The following is a 13,002-nucleotide window of genomic DNA, read 5'->3' on the forward strand; positions in this document are numbered from 1 at the left end:
CCTTCCCTTGGTTTGACCACCACCTCGCAGCACCAGGTATCAAGCGGAAAAGGATAACAAGTGACCAGCCGTAGCAAAAGTGTTGTAGCCTTGTGAGAATGAAGGTAATTCACCTCTAGGAAAACCAATGAATAGGGAAAAATTTATGTGCTACCCAACAAGTATCTGATGCATTTTGCATGGGGTTTGTCAGCTCATCCCAAAGAAGGTTAATTAAAAGTTCAAGCCACTGCATCACCAACCTCCAAACGGTATATACTTTCTTCTGGTCTAATATATTGAAATGTTCATGGTTCTTGACAATCCATAGTTTAATAGCAGAGGTTAATTAGTGGTGCCATGGCTTTTGAGTAAGCTTACAGTTAACTTTGTTTCACTCAACAATACAGGCAACTTCCACTGATTTGCAGATGCATTAAACACACAACTCATGTTTTCCTTCTGTATTGAAAATATATCTTCAATCCTGCACAGTTAAAAAGTTCCATTAGCTTGGGAAGTGTTAGAAAACATCACTAAACAATTTAAATCAGGTTCCAAGTAGTTCTTATCTCCCTTTAGTTGTGCATTTTATAATACTTGATTTTGATGGTGATTCACAGATCTCCCTTTAGTTTTCCTTCTGTATTTAATGCATGCCTTTAATCTTGTGTGGTTGGGAATTCCATTAGCTCAAAAAATTAAAATCAGGTTTCAAGCAGTTCTTATGTCCCTGTAATTATGCGATTTATAATAAATACTAGACTTATATGGCGATTCACATATGCAGTAAACACAACTTATGTTTTCTTTCTGTAAAGAGAACATGTCTTTAATCCTATACAGTTGAAAGTTTCATAAGCTTAAGAAATGATAGAAAACATCACACAGCAATTTTAATTAGTGTTCCAGGTAGATCCAGTGTCCTCTTGGCTTTGCATTTTATAATACTTGACTTTTGCCATAATTGTGTTGCTAGTTCTGATGTACCCATGGTTTTGCATTTTCTAATACTTGACTTTTGCTTTGGTCGAGACATCACAGATTTGTTTTTTTTTTTTTTTTTTTTCTATATAAAAATTTCTTTTTCTTTTGCATCTTAGAGTCTTTTGTATTAGTGCATAGAGCATGAAAGAAGGGTGACATGGTCATTTGCTTCCTTTACTAAACTTCATTTCTTGCTAGTTGTTCTACGCAAACATAAATCATAGAGAAACTGGGCATGCAAATGAGGAAGATTTTAAACACTAACATACCAAAGAAAAGAAAATCTAGAAGAAAGAATAGACTCATTCCTTGACTTCTTGATCAATATATTATACATGAAATTGTCACATTCTAAAGTCGATGGTCGACAAACTTATATGTCATAGGTGGCTCATGTAGCTTGGACTTGCTACATGTTGCCTACGTTTATGTTTGACTTTTGGTTGCTTTGTGGGCTTTTACATAAGAATGGATGCAATATTCTTCTCCACTGCAGGCATTATTCAATTGATCATCTCACATGCAAATATAAGAGGTAAAACCTACAGGCATGACTTATGTATCCAGGTTGACAGTACATCAATAGTTTATTCTTTTTTCGTTTAATTGCATTACTTTGTTTAAACAATTTCCATCAAAGTGAAATTTGCAGGTTAGAAGTTTCTGTGGTGCAATATAATCCACAAAGCTCACAAGATTTGATGACAAGTCTTGCCCCATTCAGTGAAAATTTCAGATTGTGTTGATCATCCAAGAAAAATTAAGGTGATTTGAGCTACATATATGTCGCAATCTTTTAAGTATTACATAACATGCATTTAACATACTTATAGCAGGTTTCAACTTCCTAACATCTTACCTATGCATAATTGTATCTGAATCACTATGATGTTTCCTTGGAGACTTGCCTAATTATTAATTTTCACCCGAGTGGGATTTACAGATTTATTGAGGACAAACTAAGAAGAAATATGTGTTGGAAAATTAGCAGGTGACTCAGTAAAGCTTATTTAGGTTACAAGATGATAATTTTAACTCATCAAATATGTTACAAGATTGATTCAACTTAGGAAAGCCCATAATCTACAGAGGGATCATCTATCACAATGCCATGAAAAATGAGCAATTTGTCTTAATATGGAGATCAATATCCCAACCTGATTCTGGTAAGAGAAAAATTCTCATGTTTGACTTTTTAGTTACCTGAGAGGTGCAAGTATGACTTGGTTATGATAGGACAAAACTAGTCCTGAGACATCCACGCAGTGTAATTCCACTCGAACCATCCTAAGAAAATTCTTTCGAAACGCATGTTATATTGTGGATTGCATCTTCTGATAGGAAAATTCATGTCTCAGAAATGGTCCAATAATTTTTAGTGAGCATGAGATCATACAAATAAAAAAATAAGGGGAAAAAATCTTGATGTGATCTTACTCTTGGGTTATGAAGTTGACCCTGATGAAAGTAAAATGTCAACCCTATCTTAAAAAAGGAGAAAAGAAATATGAGAGTTCAACAAACCATATCAAGGCTTTGACTTTTTCTCTTCAATCTACTGATTACTCCCGATCGGATCTTCTAACAGCTTCTTCTCCGCATCCAATCCCACTTTTGATGGGATGAGATGTCATCAACTTTTGTTCTTCTGCTGACAAATAAGAAGGATCAAATTAAAAAAGCCATGATTGGCTCAAAAATAGGTTAACAAAGTCAAACATCATACCAAAGTCTACGTTGAAATATCTACCTTTTATCACTTTAGAAACAATATCCCCAGAGCGGCATGCATGTAGAGGTTGGCTCCAAACAGTGGCTCGAAGGGAGGCATATTCTCGTATCGATTCCCAAAACCGATTGAATTGAGCTGCATTGTTTCATATATCTAATGCAAATGCAATCTGTACACTATATCTCTGTATGCAGTTCAGCTAATCTTGGAAAGTGTGGTGGTTTTTATTATGATTGTGTGGTTGGACTTGGTATTCCAAGTTGCTTTGTATTGGTGGTGTAGAGAATTGGAAGCTCGTCCTCGAGCGTTAAGCCGCTCGTCCTCCCTCTTCCGGCATCCGATTTCTCTGCCCTATGCCTCTCCGTGTCCGCGAGAAAGATCACATCTTGAGCTATCGATCGCGCCGTCGGCGGCGCTGACGCTTTTCCGCCTCCACTGTTCGACACTCGGAGGTTTCGTTCTTCGTTCTTCGTTGCGTCGACCAAAGGTCGAACCTTTTCTTCCTGGAGTGTTGTTTGACCCATTTCTTTGTATAGATTCGGAATCGTCTGTTCTAAAAATTCGACCTTTTATCTGGTTTTGAGTTTCTTGCTTGTTGTGGAATTGGCCGTGGAAATTGGTAAATGGTTATAAAGATTGTTCCTTTTTGGTTTCCAGGATGCCTTTATGGGTTGGGGCTAACATGGGAGCTTGCATTGCTCAGTTCATCTTCATGAGAAAGAAGAAGGAGGATTGACAGAATAAGGATTTAGTGCAATGGGCGGGATTTGCGCTAAGATATCTGCGCTAGATAGCTCGCCAGAAGCAATCACAATTGACGGCAATGGCTTTGGCGACAGTTTCTCTATGGCTCACGAATCTTATGGAAAGGCAGAGAGCATCTACAAGACGATGCCACTGGAAGAAACTGTGGAGAAACAGTCGCGTGAAGGCACGTTCTCTAGAGTTGACATGAGTGATTTACGGGGAATCGAAACTGTAACTGGAAAGCAGCAATTGTGCAAAACATCTTCGCATAAATCCAAGTCAACTGGATCAGAATCCGCGGCCTCAGGAAACTCAGGGATGACAAAGGCAAGTGTCTTCTTTGTAATTCTGTTGTTCTCATCTGTGAATATGAAGGCATATCGGTTAAATCAACTTCAAAATGACATGCAACAGCATAAATAACTCTGTATTTTACCAGATACTATGGTTCTTAGGACTGGTATATTATGTACTTGTGCATTTACCTCCCAATTCTTGACTTGTAGAAGATGGATGGATCATCTCCATTCTTGCTCTAGTCTTTAAGTTTCCACATGACCTTCAATTGGACATGCACTTCTATCAAGTGAACCCTATAGTTTTCATGCACAATTCTCACGTTTTATAGAGGAAATGGATAATGCACTGTGTATGATCAAATATGCATGTTGTATATTCACAATTATTCCAAAGCCATTCATCATCCTGGAACTATAATTTTCATTTATCAGTTGTTGTTCCTAACTGATATGTCTTGGTAATTTGTTTATATATGTTCATCTGATTCGTTTAGCAGTCCTCTCATCATGTACCTGAAATATATAGAAAGAGTTGACCATCTGTTTGTCATATACGGTTCATCTTAAGTAAGATCCTCGAAGTGATTGTTTCAAGTGCTCCTTTTGTTTCATGAAGTACTATTATATCCTTTCTTTTCACTTTGCTACAGGTTTCTGAAGTGAGTTCACTCTTGGGAAGGGCTGGTACTGTTGGACTTGGGAAGGCAGTTGATGTTCTTGACATGCTTGGTAGTAGCATGATAAGTTTGAAATCTGGTAGCAGCTTCATGAAGGGGGTCACAACAAAAGGGGAAAAAATCTCTATATTGGCTTTCGAGGTGGCCAATTCAGTAGTTAAAGGTGCTAATCTCATGCAATCACTTTCAAGGGAAAACATAAAGCATTTAAAAGAAGTGGTGCTTCCATCAGAAGGTGTGCTATGCATGGTCTCGAATGATATGGATGAGTTATTGCAAATTGCTGCAGCTGATAAGAGGTGAATAATTGGCTCAGAATTATTGCAATGTTAATCTGGAAAGTAGTTGCGAGAGAAAGATAAGTAAACACAAACACTTTTACTTCTAATGGAAAAGTGCTGGATTTTTTTGTCAAATTAACAGAGAAGAGCTTAAAGTATTTGTTGATGAGGTTGTTCGATTTGGTAACCGATGCAAAGATCCTCAATGGCACAACCTAGACCGCTGTTTTGCCAAGTAAATACTGATAATTCATACAGACATATTATCACTGTTTGGATTTAATGACATTTGATGCAATAAAAATGTCACATTGCTGCTTCATCAATTTTCAGATTTGATTCAGAACTTACACCTAAGAAGCAAATGAGAGAAAGAGCACTAGGGGCGATGCAGTATTTGATGACATTGGTTCGGTATACAGCTGTTAGTATTCCTCCTTGATAGTAAAATTTCTCCATTTTACTATCAAATTTTCATGATTTTTGTGAATATTGATGGTTAACTGTGCAAAACTAGTTTTTTTGTACTCTGGTTTATTTACTGCAACTAGTCAGAAACAAGTTTTGACAATGTTAACACTTAAATTGGCATTGCAGTGCCCTTCATGTTCATCATGTCTAGAATGCTCATTGCTTATTAAGCAAATCATATATATAGCTATTGCCATTTTTCACTGAAATTGAATATTAAAGATTTGTGTCTATATTTAGCATTTTGTGTGCCTAAAGGAACCTGCTATTTATGTTTTGGAAAGAGGCTGCATATAATGTGTAATTAATGGGTCAAATGAAGTTTGCTAAAGGCAACTTTGTTGGCACAATCTAAACACAATATACTGGTAGAGACACAAGTGCTGGTCTATGCAATGTGTAATTAATGGGTCAAACGAAGTTTGCTAAAGACAACTTTGCTAGCACAATATAAACACAATATCCTGATAGAGACACAAGTGCATATAACACTGATCTATGCATTATTTTTTTCATTTACAGGTAATAAGTACTAAGTCCTATTGACTACTTTTGATAAAGTGCATTTCTTGTTGTTTTCATGAACCACTAATCTGATTTGAAATTGTTACAGACTTGCTCCTTGACTCTTTCTGGCATTTATCATTTTCTGAAACATGGTTATTCTTCTGATTTCCTGAGAAAAAATTTCCTTCTTTGTTCATTAAATTTTATACCTCCTAGGACCTGTACCATGAGATGTATGACTTGGGTAGATCGGAGAAAGAATATCAACGGAGACTTCAGGACAAGATTGAACTTCCAGTTCAAAGAGGTAGAGTGGCTTTATAAATGAATATCCTGAATTTAATCATGATTTTGCGAAACATTTTCTTACTTTAAGCTTCTAGAATACAGGTTAGACCTCATATAATGAAGTAACTGATGCTTATCTGGATGAATGCTTTGCCTCTACATTGTTCAAAAAACATGTCAAAATGCTGTTTTGTTTTAGTTAATTTAGAAATGATCATAAAATGCCTACAACCAGTTTTTGTCCTTGAAAATATTGTGGTTTTCTTCCTCAGTACAACTAAGAGTACTTTTCCCGAAAAAAGAGAACTCAGAATTTTCTACTCAAAGTCAATGTGGCCATGTCATGACAATGAGATTAAGTTGGTGGTAATTAAAAATCTATCTCAAGCAAACTCTGGCATGAAACCATCAAGATTACCACATTTTACAAGTAACAAAATCTTTAATAATTTATGACAGAGTCGAGTTGTCATAAAATGAAGCCATAATTGCCATACTGAAGGAAGAAAGCTTAGGGTATTGGAACCATGGATTCCAGCCTAAGTGAATACAAAGAAAACTAGACCATGACACAAAAGGTGGACTATGAAAACTGAGGGAACTGTACTCAAAGGTTTTTCTCTCAATTCTGTATTACTTTACTGATTTTATTCTTTAGATAATGCATTCATCAACATGATAATAGTACTCTAAAAAACTTTTGAACTTCAATTTAACATTAAATCATTGCTGTTCTCATGTGATAACAGTGATACCAGATTTAGTCCATCACAAACAGCTCATCTTCTGCTTTGTTCACATGCAGGGGACAGCCATCTGATTCTAAGGGAAGAACTGAAGAGCCAACATAAGAATGTAAAATTCTTAAAGAAAAAGTCATTTTGGTCCAAGAGTTTGGAACAGGTAAGCAGATGGTACTGATTTACATATTGCAATATAATAAGTCCTGTCACACACACTATGTTCGTTGGTCTCTTGAATCTCTGATTTTTATGTTTTTGTGGTAATATTATTTACTTATTCTCTTCTATTCTAGTCTTTCTGATATATAAATATTCTGCACAATAATGAAGGATTTTCTTTTTCAACTACTTGGGTGATTAATAAAACTATTCAAACTTTATTATAGGTCATGGCAAAACTCATGGTGATTGTTCACTTTTTGTATTTGGAGATTCATGCTACCTTTCAGCTTGCTGGTATTTTTTTCTCTCGACAGTTATAACTCATTACTCAAATACTATTATTCTCTTCACTAATATGAAGACAAATTGTTGGTCACCCCTTGTGATCAATACTTCAAAGTTCAAACCCGGACCCAGTATTTTAACTTTATTGAAGGTTGTAGAATTTATATGCCTTTTTCCTAATGAGTGATAACCCATTTTTATGTTGCATTCAACATACAACTTTTAACCTAATTACTGTGCTGCTCTCAACTTCTTGGAAAGGTTTAAAAATGTTTTCTTGTCCTTCTGTAGATGGAGATAAACATGTTGGAGTTTCCAATGTTCATCAGAGATTAGGACAGGCCGGCCTTGCATTGCACTATGCAAATGTCATAACCCAAATTGTCGCACTTGTAAGTCTTTTATTGTGACACCTAATTTTTAATGCTTGTCTATCGTTAACAAATATTGTTAATCTTTGATCTTATTGTTTCATTGTACTGATTTTTCATTGTTTTCCTTTTTTTTAAACTGCAATTTAGATTATTTATTCCAATAGATTTGGCATTATAGAACTTTTGTCAGAAAATTACCTCCAAGCCCTTCTAAATTAATTTTCCTTCTAATGTAGTTTTAATTTTAGGCTAAGTGCAGAGTTCTGGTTCCCCTTTTCACATATCAGATTACTAGACAAGAGATCCATATATCAGTATATTTGGTTTTACATCTTCGGTGCATGTCCCTAACTCCTAAAGCCTGAAATTATCAGATGTTATAATATGAGAAATGTAAATTTGATGAGAAAAGGCATCAACAAAGTTTGCTACTCTCTCTCTCTCTTCTCCCTGTTCTGCAAAACCCAAAAATTAAAACTATATGAACAATATTCTAAAACTGGGATTTTCCTGTAATACAAATATCAAGAAAGATGCTTAACATGTGATAGAATTAATCTACTGGTTTTACTGACTAACATTGATTGTTTGTTTACTTAAAAAACCCTAGCTCCAGTCCTCATTGTCAGCAGGTTCAATAAGAACCTTCTAATGCATAGGAACAGTTTCTGTTCTGACTATTGCGGTCTCTTGTGCATATTAGGTTTCACAATCGAGTTCTGTGCCTCCAAGCACAAGACACTCATTGTACCAAGGATTGCCACCCAGCGTGAAATCTGCTTTACGTTCTAAGTTGCAATTTTTTCAGTTCAAGGAAGAGGTAAGCTAATGCATAACTTCAGCACTTGCGCAGACCATAGAATGACTAATGTTATCATAATTTTATGAAAATTTGTATGCAGCTAACAGTTCCTCAAATCAAATGTGAGATGGAGAAAACTTTGCATTGGCTTTTTCCACTTGCAATCAATACAATCAGGTATCCTTTTTCTTTGAGTATCTTTGTTTATACTTAGCATATAACACAGAATTTTGTTGATTTTATTGAATCTTTTTGTCCAATAACTTGCACTTGTGTTTCTACTTGTGGCCATCGCAAATCATCAGAGCACACCAAGGCTTTGGTTGGGTTGGTGAATGGGCAAAAACAAGGTCAGCAGCTAATTCACTGCTTTCCTTGTGGAAAATTTGGCATCTACTAATGTAAAAGCAAGTCATTTGGGATTGTGTGTTTTTCTTTCAGGATCGAATTGAATCAGATTGCTGCTGCGCAAACTGGTGTAGTCAAGATTGAGACACTCTACCATGCAGACAAGGCAAAGACCGAAACATACATACTAGACTTGGTGGTGTGGCTTCACCACCTTACGGTTCGGTGTAGGCCTGGCAATGCTGGCTTTAATCCCCCTGTTAAATCGCCTAGTTGTTCTCCTGCAACAAAGAGATCATCAATCTCTTCACCAGTGATCAAACCAATCGGTTCTCTATCTAAAATTACCTCAGTAGACCAAGAGATGTTGCGAGATGTCAACTTGAAGAAACCAACTCCAGGGATCCGCAAAAGCCAGGAATTTGGCACTTGCGGACCAACAACTAGCAAGCAGAAGATAAGCAGTAGTCACTCCACAACAAGGGAGTACAAAGAGTTTTCGCCTACGACTGTTGTCAGTTTCGACATCAACAGGAAGAGAGCATTAAGAATACCTGAAAGAGTGGACCGAAGTACCAACTTACGATCTCCGTAAAAGATGACGAATTGGTCTGATTTTTTTCGTGTACATCACATGCATGTCTCCCAAATTTTGGCTGAGCCAAGGGGCCAACATGAACTTGTAAAGAGTCACCAAACATGTCTGTAATGTTCGGAATTGTTGTCATGATCGATATGTTCCATGTGTACGACAATGAACAAAGTCCCTAGTAGGAATGAGGTTAAATGGTCATTACTGTACAAGGTGAGAACGATTCTTCCGGTAATATAATTTTTCTCTGTTTGTGTCATTATATATAGTCTTATGAACATATATATATATATATATATATATATATATATATATATATATATATATATATATATATATATATATATGCACACACAGCAGCAAGCCTTGAGAAGTAGCGTAATTAGTAGCATATAAACATCTACTTATCTGTAAAAATAAGTGCTGTCAAATGTCAAACTATGGACTAAAGATTTAGATATTTTTAATTAATCAAAAATAAAATAAAAATAAAAAATAATGACGATAAATCATGCAGTCGATTCCAAAATAATTGGGAGATGCGATAGGTTGGCGGACAAGATGGAGTTGCAGTATATCAGCCGTACCCAAAAGTCATCCTCCAAAACGTGTACTTTTTTATGTGGGACCCGCAGTCCGCTTTCTCGCTGAGACGAATAAGAAACTAGCGCGTGCATTGGTTGAGTGTTCCGCAGGACTACGTGCGCTACCCTTAAAGCACACGCGCCCGTTTCCTGTTTGCCATCCTCCCACTCCCACCCGTCTCCGCTTCCCTTTCCCCAAAGAATGGCCATTGCTTATCGTTCGCCACCGCCCTGCTTATCGTGCGCCATACCCTCGGCGAGGGGTCCGGTCGCGTCCGCCTCGCCGTTCCTAGACGCCCCCCGGCGCCAGAGTCTGCTTCCGCGTCGGCTCGGTGGATCGAGGGGGCCGGGGGCTCGAACCCCCTCGAACTTTTCCTCCGTCCCTGTGTCGAGGCGGCGGCGGCGGCGGTGGCAGAGCTTGCGCGGCGGCAAGGTGGTGGTTTGTGTGTCTTCAGATGCTCGTAAGCCTCGCTCCCTGCTTGAAAAATTTCTTTCTTTGATGTGATTATTGACTAATTAGATTCGATATGTTATCTGTATTCTAGACGTGAGTTCGAGATGCTGTAGCGCTCTAATTTAAGTAAATATTTCTCGAAAAATGCGTTTCCTCTTATTTTTGAGTATTTGTGTGATCTTGTATCTCCTCCCATCATAGTTGATTTGGTAGCTGATCAGATTAGGGTTTCTGAGCATTTGTTTTCACCATTTTTGGTGTCTGCTTTTCATTGACAATCAATTTCTTCGGTATAGTTTTTGTTCTGAGGTGAATGCAAAGATATGGGTGGGTGACATGAGAATTTGGGATGCATTAGACGATTTTGATGCTTTGGAAGTTGAGAACCATGTTGATGATGTGTTGTACCATCGTCTGGTGGGGATCTTATGGACGCACAAGATCAAGATGGATGCCATTGCCTTCTTGTCCAAAACCCCATCCCTGCTGTTAAGAGGCAGAAGCAACGATGGTGGTAGAATTGCGACATGTTCATGTGAAAGAATTGATAACGAATGATAATTAAGGGCATGCACTAATCTACCTCTTTTGTTTGAATTTCTGCACTAATTTAGATATCATACAGGATTTCTGCTATTATGTAACTTCATTTCTGATTTGGTGATCGGATTAGTTCTTCTGTGAGATACAAGGGCATCAAATATGTAAGAAATATGAACATATTTAATTTGATGTAGATACTGTGGCCAATTTGATCGACACAAAAATTATGTGAAATTAGATATTTCCTCCTTTGGAACTTTGAACGTGATCAGAGTTTAATACACTTAGCATAATATCGTGGTTCTGATCTCGATTTAAATCTAGTTTTTATTATCAGATGTGGAGTTGCAAATATAGTTAATGATAAACTGCAGTTATTAGAAGTTTCTCTCATGCGGTATTTTGTGATTTTGTGTTTATTCTCTGGCCTTCCAACAAAGAAGATGCTAAACATCTGATCATTTTGATGATAAAGGCTTTCATATTAGTTTTTCATTAAATTTATCTGAATTCATCTTATAAATAAATCTTCAAGGTCCCGTATTCTAACTGGAATTTTATACGAGACTTCCAGCTGAATGGTATGTGCAGTAGGTAAGCATTATAACTTTAATATTTATTTTCTTGATCTTGGGAAAAATAGCATGATAATTTGAGGATTTGATCTATGTTTCACGTGCCATATGGAATTTAACAAAAAAAGACGGAAGTTACCTTCTATAGCTTTCAGTGTTTAACTTATATTCATGATTAGCCATGATGTGTAGACAGATAGCTGAATTTGCTTGATTTTATGTTACCAGAGATCAGCAGTAATTTTCTGCCGGGTGATCACAAAAGAAAAGAGAACTTTCAAAGTATGTCATTGAAGGTGCCAGAAGTTAGATTGTGATCAATAATAATAAGAAAGCAGTTGATCAAACTGGTGGTGTTAGGTTCTTATATAGGCAAACATCTCAATCCTAGTTGGGCTGATGACAGGCATTCTGGACTTGTATTATCATGGACAAGTAAGTCCATTTGACATTGCTAATTCTAAACCATATGCATAGGATATGAAAAACACATAATACTCTTCATTGTCTGAGTGCAAGAACTTGAAATCTTCATTAAATATTTGATAGTTGTCTATACTGGTACATTCTAGAAGCAATCTCTCTGTGATTGGAACTTTCCCATCTAGATTCTTTGACAAAAATACTAGAAATTAACTTTGCAGCACTTGAAAGATGAAGATTGGTAGAACATATCCTCTTTATGAATAGACTGGTGTTTGGAACTTTTCGGTGTGCCTACTTGGTTGATTGTTGGTATCTATAACTTAAAGGTCATTTATTGTCCTTACCGAGCAATGTGTTTGTTGGATAGCAAATGCTTTTGCCTTTCATCTGGCATTCATGATGATCAATTTCTTTTGTTGGGTTTTCGTAGCTGAAACAATAACCGCATCTGCCTGGGACGTTTCTGTTCTTCAAAGTGATTTGCCCGTTCTTGTTGAGTTTTGGGCTTCGTGGTGTGGACCATGCAAGATGGTTCACCGTTTGCTCGACGAAATAGCACGAGAATATGCTGGAAGAATTAAACTTTACAAGCTCAATACCGATGACGATCCGCAGGTTGCTACTGTTCATGGCATCGATCAAATTCCCACAGTTCTGCTATTCAAGAATGGTGAAAAGCTCAAGAGCATAACCGGTACTCTGCCCAAGTCCGTATATGTGGAAGCCATCGAGCAGTTATTATCTCACTGAGGGAGCTACTTCTCCGGAATCTCAGTTCTATTCGTCTGGAATTGTATTTCTCAACCGCTGCACTCGAGTGCAAAAGCTGGATGGCCGAAGCAGGTTTTGGTCCGAAATGATCTGTTTGTATATATATTCATTTTTATACTTTACTAGAAAAACTGCAACATCCAAAATGTATGACAAACAAAAAGAAAAGCAGAAGGATCACAGTCTATACATACTGGATCAAAGACATGGCTATTTATTGAGGTGCCTGAAGAAAAAAAGTATAATTCAGAGTAATCTGATTCTTTTTCATTCTTTGATTCCAAGTGCTACATTAGATAACATGTTGTGTTTCAATGACATACTGCTTGGTGCCAGAAAGCTTGGGTAAGGAGAGATGATGAAATTAGTGAATCT

The 13,002-nt window shown here is 36.9% G+C and overlaps 2 protein-coding genes across 2 annotated transcripts; both read left to right on the forward strand.

Annotated features, from left to right (window-relative positions):
• The first annotated feature begins 3,053 nt into the window (after positions 1-3,053).
• Positions 3,054-9,439, forward strand: LOC103977075 (protein PSK SIMULATOR 1). The gene is made up of 13 exons (XM_065098128.1): positions 3,054-3,185; positions 3,356-3,772; positions 4,395-4,720; positions 4,845-4,937; positions 5,036-5,126; positions 5,897-5,987; positions 6,774-6,871; positions 7,098-7,167; positions 7,450-7,550; positions 8,236-8,352; positions 8,435-8,511; positions 8,640-8,684; positions 8,776-9,439. The coding sequence occupies exons 2-13, from the start codon at positions 3,455-3,457 to the stop codon at positions 9,275-9,277; spliced, it is 1,929 nt and encodes a 642-aa protein (XP_064954200.1). The 5' UTR covers positions 3,054-3,185; positions 3,356-3,454; the 3' UTR covers positions 9,278-9,439.
• Positions 9,440-10,005: 566 nt separating this feature from the next.
• Positions 10,006-12,897, forward strand: LOC135606828 (uncharacterized). The gene is made up of 2 exons (XM_065098129.1): positions 10,006-10,319; positions 12,287-12,897. The coding sequence occupies exons 1-2, from the start codon at positions 10,061-10,063 to the stop codon at positions 12,604-12,606; spliced, it is 579 nt and encodes a 192-aa protein (XP_064954201.1). The 5' UTR covers positions 10,006-10,060; the 3' UTR covers positions 12,607-12,897.
• The last annotated feature ends 105 nt before the right edge of the window (positions 12,898-13,002 follow it).

The sequence above is a fragment of the Musa acuminata genome, chromosome BXJ2-3, assembly GCF_036884655.1.
Source record: "Musa acuminata AAA Group cultivar baxijiao chromosome BXJ2-3, Cavendish_Baxijiao_AAA, whole genome shotgun sequence".
In the NCBI taxonomy this organism is placed as follows: Eukaryota; Viridiplantae; Streptophyta; class Magnoliopsida; order Zingiberales; family Musaceae; genus Musa; species Musa acuminata.